This window comes from Lepus europaeus, unplaced genomic scaffold, assembly GCF_033115175.1.
Source record: "Lepus europaeus isolate LE1 unplaced genomic scaffold, mLepTim1.pri SCAFFOLD_259, whole genome shotgun sequence".
NCBI lineage: Eukaryota > Metazoa > Chordata > Mammalia > Lagomorpha > Leporidae > Lepus > Lepus europaeus.
In genome coordinates, this window is record NW_026909140.1 from 101,847 (window position 1) to 120,099 (window position 18,253).

The 18,253-nt window shown below is 40.4% G+C and overlaps 1 protein-coding gene across 1 annotated transcript; it reads right to left on the minus strand.

The window, feature by feature from the left end:
- Positions 1-583: 583 nt before the first annotated feature.
- On the minus strand, positions 584-13,781 carry LOC133754637 (zinc finger protein 260-like). The gene is made up of 4 exons (XM_062185058.1): positions 13,731-13,781; positions 10,707-10,833; positions 10,370-10,462; positions 584-6,981 (listed from the first exon to the last, which is right to left on the minus strand). The coding sequence occupies exons 1-4, from the start codon at positions 13,764-13,766 to the stop codon at positions 5,024-5,026; spliced, it is 2,214 nt and encodes a 737-aa protein (XP_062041042.1). The 5' UTR covers positions 13,767-13,781; the 3' UTR covers positions 584-5,023.
- Positions 13,782-18,253: the final 4,472 nt, after the last annotated feature.

The window sequence follows — 18,253 nt, forward strand, 5'->3', positions numbered from 1 at the left end:
GATGAAACTGGAAATCATTATACTTAGTGAAATAAACTAGTCCCCAAGACAGATATCATATGTTTTCCCTGATCTGAGGTAGCTAATAGAGTACCTAAAATGTAATGTATTAGAGTTAGATACACTTTTTCAGATTTGATGATTGTTTAGAGCATTTGTCTTTTCCATTGAGGAACAGTGATTTTTTTTAATTTATTTTTTTCCTTCATACTATTTGCTGACTTGTTGAACTCTTACTTAGTGTAGGGTTAACTATGCAATCATTTTGTAAAAGTTAAGTGGGAATGTGAGAGGGAAGAGGAGAAAGGGTTGGAGTGTGTGTGGGAGGGAGGGTATTGAGGGAAGTGTCACTTACATTCATTAGTCTGTATATATGAAATATATCAAACTATATTACTTAAAATTTTAAAAAGAAGTAAATATTTAAAATTCAAAAAAATTATACCAATAACAAGAATTTTAAAGGTGTTTATATATATATAATATATATGTGTGTGTGTTTATGACATTACAATGTAAATGCACATATATATATAATTTGTAATATAAATGTACACAGAGCAACATTTTGAAATCTGTATAATGTATTTATCATCAGAAAAGAATACTCAGATTTCTGTAATGATCCAGTTTCTGAAAATTACAAGAATGAAGAGTAAGCCATCAAGTTGTAGCTCATAAAGTCTGTTTCTCTGTTTCTCCAAGTCTACCAGCCTCTAAAATTAAATAAACATACATAATTCTGGGATAAAAATAACATTAAGATCCCACTATTTTCCCACATAATTTTCAGGAAACATACTAGTATCTAGACACACAGTGGCAAATTTATCTATGAATAAAATATATGTATGTTATATATGTTACATATATTCATATATTTACTACGTTGAGGAGAAAGAATTATTACCCTTGGCTAAAGTGGCCCTGAGACACTGTGTACCCAGAAGGCAACTTACAGAATGTTGGGGGTGATGATGATCTTACAATAAAAATTAAATCACCATGGCCACAGATTCACAGGGTTAGGATTGGTCTAGACTTAAGTATTTGTGCAAAAGAGTGACTCCAGTGAATTTAAAAATTAACAAATTTTCATAATTAAAGGTTAATTTCAAGTTCCATGAATGTCTATAAAGCTAAGAATTAAATCTCCTGCTAATGAGTGATGGAACGCGCCCTAAATTGTTCTCATATACTGTGAAAATAAAATTTGGACATCTGCCAGAATTTGATGGCCTTACAATGATAAAGTAAATCATGGTAGCCTGAAGTGCCCTGCACTAGAATTGGCACAAATTAGGTTATTATTTATTGAGGTGGTAATAATAAATTTGAATCAACATGAAAAATAGAGAAATGTATTCATTTCAATATATGTTTTATATTGATAGTTGTGTGTACAAATGGTAAATTTAGTAGAAGCAGGAATAAGGTTACAAGGAGATGTAACAGATATTAATAAAAGTAGCCCTCAATACACATTTAAATACAGAAAATCTGTGCTTTCTTAAATCAAAGAAAGTTTATGCCATTAAACTCAGTAATTTTAAAACCAAGATAAAATTGTCTTGATCTAATGAATGGAAATTTTAAAGAGAATGACAATTTTGATTCTCGAAATATAAAGAAGCTATAAAAAAGTGTCCTTGAAAGTGTAAAAGAATGTAATGTTCTAAAATTATTTGATAGGCCATAAAGATGGAGATTGCTAAGACAACTTGAACATTATTTAGTGCATTCATGACATGAAAATATAAGTGCCCCAAAAAATCATCATACATTGGCAGTGCTAAGATTGCTTTCCATGTGGATATTGACATACTCAGATGAAATTAATAAAATGAAAGACAAAATATAGAAAATTGATGCACATGGAAGTTAAAACTTTGTCTTGCCCTTAGTAACAATGTCATTTTAATGTGAGCCATAATTAAAAACAAATATGTGGATGAATATTTGGTGAAAGAACAGTCTGGAATAAACTGGAAAAATTACAGTATGATATAGACTTGTAGTTTGGAAAATTTCCACAATCAGAAAATAATTTAAAGTTCCAGGAGCATCTAGAAACATTAATAATGTATCCTATGCTGATGACCATGATGGTGCTGGCACTGCAATGTACTCAAATCCTATACACATGACAGTTGCTGGGACAACTTCCAGCATTTAGAGTGAGTAGATGACCACACAATTATAAATCAAACTGTGGGGCCCATCATTTCCCTGTGTTAGGAATGTTACAAATCAGGTTACTCATTACACATGCAGGTGACAGTAGTAAATGACAAAATAAATATGCACTCCATGGAAGGCATTTAATTTTGATTATATGGTATATGAATTAGTAATTTGGCAGAAACAGAGTCATAATCATATAGAGATGGGCTAATAATTGGATGGTGGAGTAGGGAGGGAGCTTACTGCTCTAGCCCAGGAGAAAATAGTTTTTAAAAAGTGGAAATAGAGGCCGGTGCCGTGGCTCAACAGGCTAATCCTCCGCCTTGCGGCGCCGGCACACCGGGTTCTAGTCCCGGTCGGGGCACCGATCCTGTCCCAGTTGCCCCTCTTCCAGGCCAGCTCTCTGCTGTGGCCAGGGAGTGCAGTGGAGGATGGCCCAAGTGCTTGGGCTCTGCACCCCTTGGGAGACCAGGATAAGCACCTGGCTCCTGCCATCGGAACAGCGTGGTGCGCCGGCCGCAGCGCGCTACCACGGCGGCCATTGGAGGGTGAACCAACGGCAAAGGAAGACCTTTCTCTCTGTCTCTCTCTCTCACTGTCCACTCTGCCTGTCAAAAAATAAAAAAAAAAGTGGAAATAGAGTAGTCTCAGGGAAGAGTCAGGTAAAAAATGACAGAGGGAATTCTACTGATATTAGAGGGATGCAGTGAACCCACATGGATGGCATGGTGCCCATGGATCATGACTCCAACAGCTGAGAGCCTATGCACCAGAACTGGAAAGTGAGGTGAGACAAGACCACAGTAGCCTGAGCCACCGGCAAAAATGTGGCAGGAACCTAGAGGAAATGAGGCTTAAATATCCAAGGGAAAGTGTGCCAGCCAAACTAGAGGAGAGAGAAAAAAAAGGGACAGTACAGACATGTTTCTCTCTCTCCAATCACCTCACAAAGACATGCAAGCTAATAGAGCAGGAGCCATTTTGGACATACATAACATCTGTGCCAGCTTGTGTCTGCATCAGGCAAGCAGCCGAGTGGAGACTCCTAACTCCTAACTCTGGATGGATGCAATGGCTGGAGCTGCCACAATCCAAAGCCAGGAGTCAGGAGCTTCTTCTGCGTCTCCCACATGGGTGCAGGGCCATCTTCTACTGCTTTCCCAGGCTATAGCAGAGAGCTGGATCAGAAGAGGAGCAACCGGGACTAGAACCAGTGCCCACATGGTATGCCAGCATTTCAGGCCAGGGCTTTAACTTACTGTGCCACAGCGCTGGTCCCAACCTTTCTTCCTTATGGGAGTACCTATTGTATGGGATGTAATTTCCAGCAAATGGCTCTGTCACATGGTTATGTTGATTTTGGAAAAAGTCCTTCACATTCATTATATTCTTAAGTTCTATCCCTTGTTTGAACTACATGTGTTATGAGGTATTCCTTCTGACAAAAGGCTTTCCCACATTTATTACAAGATTTCCACCATGTAATAAATTCTCGATGTTATATTGTGTGATATTGGCATAGTTTTCCAACACTCATTCCATTCATGTGGTTTCTCCCCCATGTGAATTCTGATGTTTTATGGGGTGTTACTTATGGATAAAGGCTTTTCCATATGCATTATATACAAAGTGTTTTCCCACATATGAATTAGATGATGTGCAATGAGGGCTGAACTATGGGAAAAAGCTTTCCAAGTCATTATGTCCAAAAGGTTTCTTTTCATGTGAATTTTCTGACGCATTCTGAGATGTGACTTATTGCCAAGGGCTTTTCTACAGTCATTGCATTCATGAAGTTTCTCTCCGATGTGAATTCTCTGGTGTGATATGAGCTATGATTTACAACATATGATTTATAAAGGCTTTTCCACACTCATTAGATTGATACGGTTTCTGCCCTGTGTGAATTCTGTTTTGATATAACTTATAGAAAAAGGCTTTTACACAGTCATTACATTTATAAGGTTATTTCCCTGTGTGAATCTTCTGATGCATTTGGAGTTGGAAGTTAAAATCAAGTTTTTCCACAGTCATTACATTCATGAAGTTTCAACACTGTGTGCATTCTCTGGTGCATTATGAGGTTTGACTTTTGTCCAAAGGCTTTTCCAGTCATTATATTCATAAGGTTTCTGCCCTGTGTGAATTCCCTGATGCATGATGAAGGTTGACTTATGGCTAAATGCTTTCCACAGTTATTACAATCATGAGTTTTCTACCCTGTGTGAATTCTCTGCTGTGATGAGTTTTGTCTTTTGTCAAAAGGCTTTTCCAAAGTCATTACATTCATGAGGTTTCCTCCCTGTGTGAATTCTCTGATGTTTCTAAAGGATTGACTTTTATCCAGAGGCTTTCCCTTGGTCATTACTTTCATGGGTTTTCTCCCCTGTGTGAATTCTCCAGTGTGATATGAGGTGTGACTTTCATACAAAGGCTTTTCCACAGTCACTACATTCATGAGGTTTCTGCTCTGTGTGATTTCGCTGATGTATCATGAGGCCTAACTTATGGCCAAAGGCTTTTCCACAATCATTATTTATGAGGTTTCTCCCCTGTGTGAATTCTCTAGTGTAATATGAGGTATGACTTGTGTCCAAAGGCTTTTCCACAGTCATTTCATTTATGAGGTTTCTGCCCTGTGTGAATTCTCTGGTGTATGATGAGGTGTGACTTGTTTCCAAAGGCTTTGCCAGTTATTACATTCATGAGATTTCTGCCCCATGTGAATTCTCTGGTGTACGATGAGGTGTGACTTTCGTCCAAATGCTTTTCCACAGTCATTACATTTATGAGGTTTCTCCCCTGTGTGAATTCACTGATGTTTCATGAGGTCTGACTTTCATCCAAAGGCCTTTCCATCGCCATTACATTCATGAGGTTTCTCCCTTTTGTGAATTTGCTGGTGTACGATGAGGCCTGACTTTTGTCCAAAGGCTTTTCCACAGTCATTGCATTCATGAGGTTTCTCCCCTGTGTGAATTCGCTGGTGTATGATGAGGCCTGACTTCTGTCCAAATGCTTTTCCACAGTCATTACATTTATGAGGTTTCTGTCCTGTGTGAATTTGCTGGTGTCTGATGAGGTCTGACTTTTGTGTAAAGGCTTTTCCACAGTCATTACATTCATGAGGTTTCTCCCCTGTGTGAATTCGCTGGTGTATGATGAGGTATGACTTTTGTGTAAAGGCTTTTCCACAGTCATTACATTCATGAGGTTTCTCCCCTGTGTGAATTTGCTGGTGTCTGATGAGGTGTGACTTGCATCCAAAGGCTTTTCCACAATCATTACATTCATGAGGTTTCTCCCCTGTGTGAATTTGCTGGTGTCTGATGAGGTGTGACTTGCATCCAAAGGCTTTTCCACAATCATTACATTCATGAGGTTTCTCCCCTGTGTGAATTCGCTGATGTTTCATGAGGTATGACTTGCATCCAAAGGCTTTTCCACAGTCATTACATTCATGAGGTTTCTGCCCTGTGTGAATTCTCTGGTGTATAATGAGGCGTGACTTTTGTCCAAAGGCTTTTCCACAGTCATTACATTTATGAGGTTTCTCCCCTGTGTGAATTTGCTGGTGTATGATGAGGTGTGACTTTTGTCCAAAGGCTTTTCCACAGTCATTACATTCATGAGGTTTCTGCCCTGTGTGAATTCGCTGATGTTTCATGAGGTTTGACTTGCATCCAAAGGCTTTTCCACAGTCATTACATTCATGACGTTTCTCCCCTGTGTGAATTTGCTGGTGTCTGATGAGGTGTGACTTGCATCCAAAGGCTTTTCCACAGTCATTACATTCATGAGGTTTCTCCCCTGTGTGAATTCGCTGGTGTATGATGAGGTCTGACTTTTGTCCAAAGGCTTTTCCACAGTCATTACATTCATGAGGTTTCTCCCCTGTGTGAATTCTCTGGTGTATGATGAGGGCTGACTTCCACAGAAAGCCTCTTCCACAATGAAGGCATTTATAAAGTTTCTCCCCTGTGTGAATTCGCTGATGGTTTATGAGGTATGACTTTTGTGTAAAGGCTTTTCCACAATCACTACATTCATGTGATTTCTCTCCTGTGTGAATTTGTTGACATTTCCTGAGGACTGACTTTTGTCCAAAATCTTTTCCAGAGTCATTACATTCATAAGGTGAATTAATACTGAGTGATTTTCCACAAGGGTTACATGTGTAAAGTTTTTCCCTTGTATTTAGTCTGTGATTTATTGTAAGATGTGACTGGTGAATGACAGGTTCAACATACTTAATGTACTTATAAAATTTCTTTCTTGTGTGAGTTTGTTGATGCATATTGAGGCTAGAATTTTCATGGATAGCTTTTTCTATTTGAGTTGTTTTTCCAAAAGTGACAGTTGATTTATTACAGTTTTCTGCCATATGAACCCTCTCAGATTTCCAGAACATCTTTCTTGTGAAGACTTTTGCTTGTCCAGTGGGTCCAAATGGCTGCTTCATGATGTGAATATTGTCATACTGACTAAGAGGCTCACAGAAGTGAAGAGATTTTCCAGGTATCTTAGTGTTATCAAATTTCTCTCCAGCCTGTAGTTGATCAGGCCCACTGTGGGGATACACAGTGTGACATTTATTGCATTCCTCAGGATTCAATCCTGAATAGATTCCCTTTTTAATAATCAGTGTTGGAATATGGCTTGAATTTAAACTAAGGGTTTTTCTTAATTCAACTCTCTTGTGAGCTGATGTCTTGTTATTTTTCATAAAATCCTGATTCAGATTTTTGTCCTGACTTTCCAGGTTGATCTTAATCAGGTCATCCATTTTCATGACCACTGAAATGAGAAAAAAGCAATCATGTCACTGAATCACATGTTACTGTTTCTCCTGGCATACTCATGTAAAGAGAATGAAGTTACTTGTTATCCAAGTGGCATAAGATTTTCACAGAATCAGTATGAGGTACTTATTTGTGACCATTATATGGTTTTTCTCCTTAATACATTAATATACCATGAGGTTTCCCAATGTTCAAACCTGATCCTTTTTACTATGGGAATTTGTCAAGGATGGTAGAATGACATTTGTGCTATGATGAGTGGGATGCCTGCCCTGGCTAATCTGCTTTCAGTACAGATCTCTGCCTATGTAAACTGGAAGGAAGCAGATAATGTTTCATGTGCCTGGGAACCTGTGAGACACCAGGGAAGACTAGAGGAATTCTAGAGCTCTGGCTTCAGACTAGTTAGACTTAAGTGTTGCAGACATCTGGGAAGTGAGCTAATAGAGGGCCTCTTTCTCTCTTTCTTCTCTCACTATCACTCTGCCTTTCACAAAGATGAAATAACTATAAAATATTTTAAAGAATGGACAAATATTTAATCAAAATATTCACCCACTACCTAGCAACCATTTTTCCCCTGTCCTTTTTCTCCAGTTTATTTTTATAAAAATTGTGTGCTTTTTGATTCTCCGATATTTCAACCATAAACATGATCATTTACTTGCAGGTGGAGAAGAGTGAAATGTGCCTGTACTTTAAGCAGGACAACATTTAAGGAGTATGATTTGGATCTAAGATTGTCTCATGTTCAGTCTTCCTAGGTAAACATCATTTGTGGGATTTTTCAAATGAAAAACTACCTTGTCTCTACTCTATGCCAGCTTCCCCAAATTCCTAAGGACACCCAACACCTTCAGCCTCTCAGAAATACAACAGGTAGAGAAAAGTCCCAATCTACCACTTTAGTTAAACACTCCCAATCAGTTTGAAGAATTTGTTTCTGCAAACTGGGATGTGCTCATCTTCTTTGAAAAGTGTTTTCTAGCTCATTCTGAAATCATCAGTGCTGGTTACCTCCTCTCGATTCTTTCTGTAAACATTCCTGTGTGATAATTTGAATTTCTAGATGCTTTTAATCAGTTGCCTCCTATTTTCACTGAAAGCTTCATTTCCTATGCTTTTCTTATCTTTTTATTTGCTTATTTTTCAATGATACTGAAAAATAAGAGAGAAATCATACTTCAAACTCCACCCTTAACAAAATCTAAGCCACTCAACATAAACCCAGGAGGCTACTTGAGCTTGGGTCTCAAAAGCTCATTACTTTCTTGGTGAGTCTAGGATCACTTATTTTCATGTTTTATATAAGTTCATGCTTAGTTTATGATTTCTTTTCTTTCAAAGATTTACTTTATTTACTTGAAAGCTAGAATTATAGAAAGAGATAGACAGAGAGAAGCCTTCCATATGCTGATTCACTCCCCATATGGGAACAACAAACCAATGCTGGGCCAAGATGAAGTTAGGAGCCAGGAGTGTCTTTCCTGTCTCCCACATGGGTACAGGGGGCCAAGGACTTGGGCCAACCTCTTCTCTTTTCTCAGGTACATTAGCAGAGAGCTGGATTAGAAGAGGACCAGCTGGGACTTGAAATGGCACCCATATGCAATGCTAGTGCTGCAGGCTGGAGCTTTAACACACTGCACCACAGTGTCATTCCTAGCTTCATAATTTATGATGTCACAACACAGAGGCTTACTCATGACCATCTTTTTTTTTTTTAAAGATTTATTTATTTAATTGAAAGTCAGAGTTACAAGAGAGAGGAGAGGCAAAGAGAGAGTAAGCTCTTCCATCCAATGGTTCACTCCTCAATTGGCCACAGAGGCCAGAACTGTGCTGATCTGAAGCCAGGAGCCAGGAACTTCTTCTGGGTCTCCCTCAGGTGCAGGGGTGCAAGGACTTAGACCATCTTCTACTGCTTTCCCAGGCCATAGCCGAGAGCTGGTTTGGAAGTAGAGCAACTGTGTCTCGAACTGGTGCCCATATGGGATGCTGGTGCTTCAGCCTAGGGTTTTAATTCACTGCACCACAGCACCGGCCACATGACCATCTTTTAGCATTTACTTATTTGCTTACTTGAGAGTCAGAGAGACAGAATGAAAGATAAAGACAGACTGAAACAGAGGTTTGCCAACTATAGGCTCACTCCTCAAATGTTTCCAACAGACTATAATTTTCTTATTTATTTGAGAGGCACAGAGGGAAAAAAAAAGAGACTAAAAAAGAGAGTTCACACTTATTGATTCAGTCCTGAGCAAGTTCTATGCCTGGGCAAAATCATGAGAGGGAACTCAATCTGAGCAACGAGTTAGAAATAAGTTTCCGGGGGCTGGCGTTGTGGTAAAGCAGGTAAAGCCACCACCTGCAGTGTCAACATCACTTATGGGCACCAGTTTAAGTCCTAGCTACTCCACTTCTGATCCAGCACCCTGCTATGGCCTGGGAAAGCAGTAGAAGATGGCCCAAGTCCTTGGACCCCTGTACCCATGTGGGAGACCTGGAAGAAGCTCCTGGCTCCTGGCTTCAAATCAGTACAGCTCCAGCCATGACAGCCAATTGGGAAGTGAACCAGTGGCTGGAAGACCTCTCTCTCTCTGTCTCTCCTTCTTCTCTCTCTCTTGACTTTGAAATAAATAAATAAATCTTTAAAAAAAAAAAAAAGAACAGAAACAGGGCAGCACCGTGGCTCAATAGGCTAACCCTCTGCCTGTGACACTGGCACACCTGGTTCTAGTCCCAGTTGGGGCACCGGATTCTGTCCCGGTTGCCCCTCTTCCAGGCCAGCTCTCTGCTGTGGTCCGGGAGTACAGTGGAGGGTAGCCCAAGTCCTTGGGCCCTACACCCGCATGGGAGACCAGGAGAAGGCTCCTGGCTTCAGATCAGCATGGTATGCCAGCCACAGTGTGCTGTGGCCATTGGAGGTGAACCAATGGTAAAGGAAGACCTTTCTCTCTGTCTCTCTCTCTCACTCTCCACTCTGCCTGTCAAAAAAAGAAAAAAAGACCAGAAACATTAAGATTAAAAAAATAAGTTTCTGTATGTTGCCTAACTTACAAGCACTGAAGGAACTAATAAGTGCATGAAGGAAAAGGTATAAAAGTATAGATAAGGACAAGTTAGAATTTGGGGAATGTATCAAACCTAAATAAAAGCCTTAGTAACATCAGGAAATGACTGGATTTTTTTTTTTTAATCAAAGAACATCTTCACTAAGAACAAAATTTAGAAAAGATACTGGTATCTCTAAATGCCTGTGTCTGATCCACAAAACCAGCTGTCAGCAGGAGTAAGGCTTGAGAAAATTTCATGGAAAGACTACTAGTCAACATATACACACTTTCTGCTTTGGCCTCCCTGTCTCTTATGTGCAGACTGACCTGAAAGGCTCTGATTCAAGCATTTGTCCACCATCCATGGCTCTTCTCCTTGCTCCAACTTGAAGATTAAGTCAGGTTTGGTAATGCAGTGCCCTATTAATGGAAACAAAGTAAGACTTTGTAAAATCACTATCTTGGGTTATTTGAAGGACTACAGCTTGGTTAAGGAGCTATACAACAAATGTTCCAATTTGAATCTTTTGTTAGATGGTAGATATTCAGATTATTCATGGACTCAAATTCTAATCCTGTCCAATATTAAACATTATAAAGTGTTCCCTTGCTTGTCAAATAGCAAGAAAATGTTATCACTGGGAATGTGATGGGTGTCACTCACCCAAGGAGAAGAGGCTGCTGTAGGTCTCCAGCATCACATCTCTGTACAGGATTTTCTGAGCATTGTTCATGTTCTGCCATTCCTCCCAGGTAAAGTACACAGCCAGGTCTTCAAATGCTATCATCACCTGTAACATTACACTTCCAGTCAACATGTTAACTCTGTCACAAAACAAACACTGACAGTTGTGTATGAATATGAAGGAAAAAGGAAGGATATGGTTTTACATTAGACTTGTTGAGTGTTTAGAAAGCCACACAGAGCATTCAACAGAGTCAAACCCATTATCTACTGGCTGTGCGAAATGCCCAAGCTGGAGGGAAACAGGAGGTTCAAATCACAAAGGCCACATCTGTCAAGGGGAATTGCACAGCAGGCTAAAAGAGGGGCAATACTGACTACACCGCAAGGTGGAGGCGCTGGCCTATTTTTTAAGATTATTTATTTGAAAGGCAGACTTACAGAGATTGGGAGAGACAGGGAGACAAAAGGATATATCTTCTATCTACTGTTCATTTCCCAAATGCCCACAATGGCTGGGACTGGGCCAGGTCAAAGCCAGGAGCCTGGGACTCTGTGGGTCTCCCATATTGATGGAAGGGTCCAAATACTCAAGTCATTTTCACTGCTCTTTCAATCAGATTAGCAGGGAACTAGATTGGAAGTGGAGCAGCAAGGACTCAAATCCTTTGTTTACATGGGATGTCAGCATTGATAGTGGAGGCTTAGCCTGCTGGATTACAATTCTGGTGACTATTGCAGGTTCTTAAACAAATCTCTAAGCATTTTTCTCAGTGAGTCACAAATGCAGATTGTACTGCAGACATTCCCAGGTTCTCTTTATGGGCAAATAATTCCATTGCTTTCACTTTAATTATGTATAATGTTATTTCAAATGTTTATCATTTGAATGTTTTGGGCAGTTATTTCAATTGTTTATCAGTAGAATAATCATAGACAAGGGCAAAAGCTAATTTGTATTCTTTGTCTTACCTGTATTTTCTCTCTTACTTAAAAATATTTATTAGCTTGATAGAGCAAAATGTTGATGTACTGAGAGATAGAGAGCTTTGACACATTAATTCACTTCCTAGATAACCACACCAAACAGAGGTGGGGCAGGACTGAAGCCAGGATTGAGGAATGGAATCTAGGCCTCCTTCATTAGTGACATCACCATTGCTTCCCCAGGTCTGCATTATCTGGGAGCTAAAAACTAGAGCCAGCATTGGAAATCAAACATAGACACTCTGAGGTGGCATCATAAACACTAAGCTAAATGTCTGCCCTGTCTTTTAATATATTTTTTTCTCTGACATATTGGAAATGATATGCATGGTGTTTTCCTGGAAATTATTTTCTGTTCATTCCCATTGCAGTTTCACTGATGATTTCTTGCCTTTTATTCTCAATGCTTCTACATACTTCTCCTTAACATTGCCCATTCAAGAGTCAGTATTGCAGACCGGCACTGTGGCTAAACAGGCTAATCCTCCACCTAGCGGTGCCAGCACACCGGGTTCTAGTCTCAGTCGGGGCACTGGATTCTGTCCCAGTTGCCCCTCTTCCAGGCCAGCTCTCTGCTGTGGCCCGGGAGTGCAGTGGAGGATGGCCCAAGTCCTTGGGCCCTGCACCCACAAGGGAGACCAGGAGAAGCATCTGGCTCCTGGCTTTGGATCAGCATGTTGCACCGGCCACAGCGTGCTGGCCGCGGCGGCCATTGCGGGGTGAACCAACAGCAAAGGAAGACCTTTCTCTCTGTCTCTCTCTCTCTCTCTCTCACTATCCACTCTGCCTGCCAAATAAATAAATAAATAAATAAGCCTCCAGTAGATTCTTCACACATTCCTTATTCTATTCCAGAATCCAATTCAGCTTCTCAAAGGTATTAAGGACTCCATTACTCTAACAATTCAAAAACAAACTTAACTGATTTGTGTTTTAGCACTAGGTAACTCTTCCACTTGCGGAATGCTAAGTGTTTACTTCATAGGTAGCACTAAAACACTGCTCAGTACATCATCTACATTTAGACTGTTTCAGACAACACGACCCCAAAAATGTAGCATATTGTGCTTAGTTTCAACTCAATTCATGTAACAAATATATATTTTGCTATAGCAACAGAAAGACAAGAGACCAAACTGCATTATGATAGATGACAGTAATGATGCATAATTGTGCCAAATTCATCATTCATTTCTGTATATACCATGAGAACAAATTTTATGTTTATTTTTCTATTTTAAAATTTTTAAAGATTTATTTATTTATTTGAAAGTCAGAGTTACACAGAGAGAGGAGAGGCAGAGAGAGAGAGGTCTTCCATCTGCTGGTTCAGTCCCCAATTGGCTGCAATGGCTGGAACTGCACCAATCTGAAGCCAGGAACCAGGAGCTTCTTCTGTGCCTCCCACATGGGTTCAGGGGCCCAAGGACCTGGGCCATCTTCCACTGCTTTCCCAGGCCATAGTAGAGAGCTGGAGAAGAAGTGGAACAGCAGGGTCTCAAACCGGTGCCCATATGGGATGCCAATGCTTTAGACCAGGGCATTAACCCACTGAGCCACAGAGCCAGCCCCATATTTTCCATTTTAATTAACTAGTATACTGGGACCAGCACTGTGGCATAGCAGGTAAAGCCACTGCCTTCAGTGCTGGCATCCCATATTGGTGCCAGTTCAAGTCCCAGTGGCTTTCCTTCCAATCCAGCTCTCTACTATGGCCTGGGAAATCAGTAGAAGATGGCCTAAGTCCTTGGGCCCCTGGACCCATATGGGAGGTCCAGAAGAAGCTCTTCACTTCTAGCTCTGGATCAGTGCAACTCTGGCCATTGTGGCAAATTGGGGAGTGAACCAGCAGATGAAAGACTCTCTCTCTCTCTCCCTCTGCCTCTCTGTAACTCTGGCTTTCAAATAAATTTTAAAAAAATCTAAAAAGAAAATAAATAAATAAACTAGCATTAAACACCTAAAATAAGTACTGACAAACTGGGGGATAATTTAAAAAAAAAAAAAACCACTTACAGGTGATATATTCATTTTCTTTCCTCTTAGGAACATGTGGAGGACCCAGAATCATACCTGGGAGAGAAGGTGAATGACAAGAGTTCAAAGAAAACTCTGGAGGCCAACGCTGTGGCATAATGGGTAAAGCTGCTGCCTGCAGTGCCAGCATTCCATATGGGTGCTGGTTTGAGTCCTGCCTGCTCAACGTACAATGTAGCTATCTGCTATGTCCTGAGAAAGCAGTGGAACATGGTCCAAGTCCTTGGGCCCCTACACCTTCATGGGAGACCCAGAAGCTCTTGGGTCTTGGCATTGGATCAGCTCAGCTCCAGCCTTTGCAGTAATTTGGAGGGTGAGCCAGCAGATAGAAGACTCTCTCTCTCTCTCTCTCTCTCTCTCTCTCTCTCTCTCTGCAACTCTTTCAATAAATAAATGAAATCTAAAAAAAAAAAAAAAAAAAAAAAAACCCTGTACTTTCCTTCTGCACTGAACAGTGGGAAAAAAAGAATATGATAGAATGCATAAATAACAATAAATACATTAACCAAGAAAATACCAGCTTTACTGTGGAGGAATAAACCTGTAAAAATGGAAATACATAGGAAAATGCACCCACCTATATTACGTGGCAGAGATTAAACAGAAGTTATCATTGGTTTAACGAAAGCATTATCTACAGATTTTTTAAAATAATAGTGTAAAAGTAAAAAGAAATGTTAAGAGTGTTCAAATAAATGATTATCAAAGATAAACATTATGTTGTTATTAAAGGTTACATTAAATAAAGTTAACAAATACACATAATGTATATTTAATGCAGTGCACTTTACCAGTAATGATTCTAAATAGACCTTTTCCCTTCACAAATCCCTGGATTGGGGCTGGCAATGTGGCCTAGTTGGTTAAGCTGCTGCCTGCAAACAGCATCCCATATAGGCACTAGTTTGATTGCCAGCTGCTCCACTTCTGATCCAGCTTTCTGCTATGGCCTGGGAAAGCAGTAGTCCTTTGGCCACTGTACCCATGTGGGAGCTCCTAGATCCTGGCTTTGGATAGGCACAACTCTGCCATTGCAGCAAACTGGGGAGTGAACCATTAGATGGAAGATCGATCTCTCTCTCTCTCTCTCTCTCTCTCTCTCTGCATCTCCCTCTCTCTGTGTGTAACCCTTTAAAAAAAATAAATCTTTTAAAAAAAGACCCTGAGAAAAAATATTTGCAAACTATACTACAGATAAAGGGTTGATAACCAGAATCTACAAAGAAATCAAGAAAATCCACAACAACAAAACAAACAACCCACTGAAGAGATGGGCCAAGGACCTCAATAGACATTTTTCGAAAGAGGAAATCCAAATGGCCAACAGACACATGAAAAAATGTTCAAGATCACTAGCAATCAGAGAAATGCAAATCAAAACCACAATGAGGTTTCACTTCACCCAGGTGAAAATGGCTCACATTCAGAAATCTACCAACAACAGATGCTGGAGAGGATGTGGGGAAAAAGGGACACTAACCCACTGTTGGTGGGAATGCAAACTGGTTAAGCCACTATGGAAGTCTGTCTGGAGAGTCCTCAGAAACCTGAACATAAACCTACCATACAACCCAGCCATCCCACTCCTTGGAATTTACCCAAAGGAACTTAATTTGGCTAATGAAAAAAGCCATCTGCACATTAATGTTTATTGCAGCTCAATTCACAATAGCTAAGACCTGGAACCAACCCAAATGCCCATTAACAGTTGGCTGGATAAAGAAATTATGGGACATGTACTCCATAGAATACTATACAGCAGTTAAGAAACAATGAAACCCAGTCATTTGCAACAAGATTAAGGAATCTGGAAAACATCATGCTGAGTGAATTAAGCCAGTCCCAAAGAGACAAATTTCATTTGTTTTCCCTGAGCATCAAAGGGGAAACCTCTTGAAGTGAAATGGACACTATAAAAAACAATGACCTGATCAGCTTTTGTCCTGACTCTAGATGTACAATGTAATACTTTATCCTTTTTAGTATTTGTTGTTGTTGTTGTTGTTGTTGTTCTAGTACTAGTGGTTGAACTCTGTAATTAACACACAATTATTCTTAGGTGGTTAAATTTTAACTGAAAAGTGATCCCTGTTAAATTTCAGAGTGGAAAAAGAGAGGGAGGAGATGTACAATTGGGGACATACGCAATCGGACTTGCCCCAAATGGCGGAGTTAGAAATGTGCCAGGGGATTCCAATACAATCCCATCAAGGTGGCATGTACCAATGCCATCTCACTAGTCCAAGTGATCAATTTCAGTTACCAATTGATGGCTCTGATAGGTCGAAGAGTCAAAGGGATCACACAAACAAGACAAGTGTCTGCTAATACTAACTGATAGAATCAAAAAGGGAAAAAACGATCCAACATGGGAAGCGGGATACACAGCACACTCATAGAATGGCAGCTGTCCTAAACAACACTCTGGCCTCAGAATCAGCCCTTAAGGCATTCGGATCTGGCTGAAGAGCCCATGAGAGTATTGTAGGCATGGAAAGCCAAGATACCATGGAAAAGAAAAAAAAAGAAGAAGAAGACCTAAATCAAAGATCTCTGTGAGTATGATCCCAGTGGAAAGAATGGGGCCATCAAAGAAGGAGGTACCTTTCTCTGAAGGGAGGAGAGAACTTCCACTTTGACTGTGACCCTATCGGAACAAGATCAAAGTCAGCTAAATCTAAAGGCTTCCATAGCCCTGGCAACTCATGACTAGAGCCTAGGGAGATTACTGACGCCATGAACAGGAGTGTCAAATTGTTAAATCAGCAACAGGAGTCACTGTGGACTTACATCCCATGTGGGATCTGTCCTTAATGTGTTGTCCAATGTGAAGTGATGCTATAACTAGTACTGAAACAGTATTTTTACACTTTGTGTTTCTGCGTGGGTACAAACTGATGAGATCTTTACTAATTATATACAAAATCAATCTTCTGTATATAAAGATAATTGGAAATGAAAAAAAAAAACCTGGTGTTAAATTGGAAATGGCATAGAAAATTAATTATTTTTTTTTAAAAAATATTATGTAGGATCTCTGTCTTTAATGTGCTGTACACTGTTATTTAAAGCTATAACTAGTACTCCAACACTATTTTTCTCACTTTGTGTTGCTATATGGGGGAAAACTATTGAAGTTTTTACCTAATATATACTAAACTGATCTTCTGTATATAAAGAGAATTGAAAATGAATCTTGATGTGAATGGAAGAGGAGAGGGATTGGGAAAGTGGAGGGTTGCGGGTGGGCGGGAAGTTATGGGAAGGGGGAAGCCATTGTAACACATAAGCTGTACTTTGGAAATTTATATTCATTAAATAAAAGTTTAATAAATGAAAAAAAAGGTCATATATATAAATATATACAATGTAAAAAAAAAAGACCCTGAATTTCACTTGACTTACCCCATGACATACCAGTAAATGTGATAGAATTATACAATTTGTTAAAAGATTTATTTATTTGAAAGAGTTACACAAAGAGAAAAGGAGAGGCAGAGAAAAAGAGAGAGAGAGAGAGAGGAGAGAGGAGAGAGGGGGAGAGGGAGAGAGAGAGAGAGAGAGAGAGAGAGAGAGAGAAGAGAGGAGGGGGGGAGAGGAAAGGAGAAAGAGAGGTCTTTGAACTGCAGGTTCACTCTCCACATGGCTGCAATGGCTGGAGCTGTGTAGATCCAAAGATATGAGCCAGGAGCTTCTTCCAGGTCTCCCACAAGGGAGCAGGGGCCAAAGGACTTGGACCATCTTCTACTGTTTTCCCAGGCCATAGCAAAGAGCTAGATCAGAAGTGGAGCAGCCGAGTCTCAAACTGACACCCATATGAGAGGCTGGCACTGTAGGTGGTGGCTTTACCTGCTATGCCACAGAACCAGCCCCAGAAATAGATAATTTGTAAAGTATTTGCCTTCTCATATTTTCTTTTTCTGACAGTTATCTTCTGAAAAACCCTGGGGCCTGCCTATTGAAGAGATAGTATGTAGGCTGGCGCCACAGCTCACTAGGCTAATCCTCCACCTGCAACACTAGCACTCTGCATTCTAGTCCAGGTTGGGGCACTGGTTCTGTTCCAGTTGCTCCCCTTCCAGTCCAGCTCTCAGCTGTGGCCTGGGAAGGCAATGGAGGATGGCCCAAGTGCTTGGGCCCTGCACCCACATGGGAGACCAGGAGGAAGCACCTGGCTCCTAGCTTTGGATCGGCACAGAATGCCGGCCATAGTGGCCACTTGGGGGGTGAACCACTGGAAGGAAGACATTTCTCTCTGTCTCTCTCTCTCACTAACTCTGCCTGTCAAAAAAAATAAATAAAAAAGATAATATGTAGCCAAGATTCACCACAAACCCCAGACACTTAAGTGAAGCCTCAATGAGTTCCCCAAATGACTAAACTCTCATTTCTGCTCCTGGACTGATCATAGGAACTGCCCAACTGAGTGCAGCCCATAACTCAGAGTCAGAACTCCAAATCAAATGGCTATTTGTTAAGCCATTGTGTTTTCTGATTTGTCC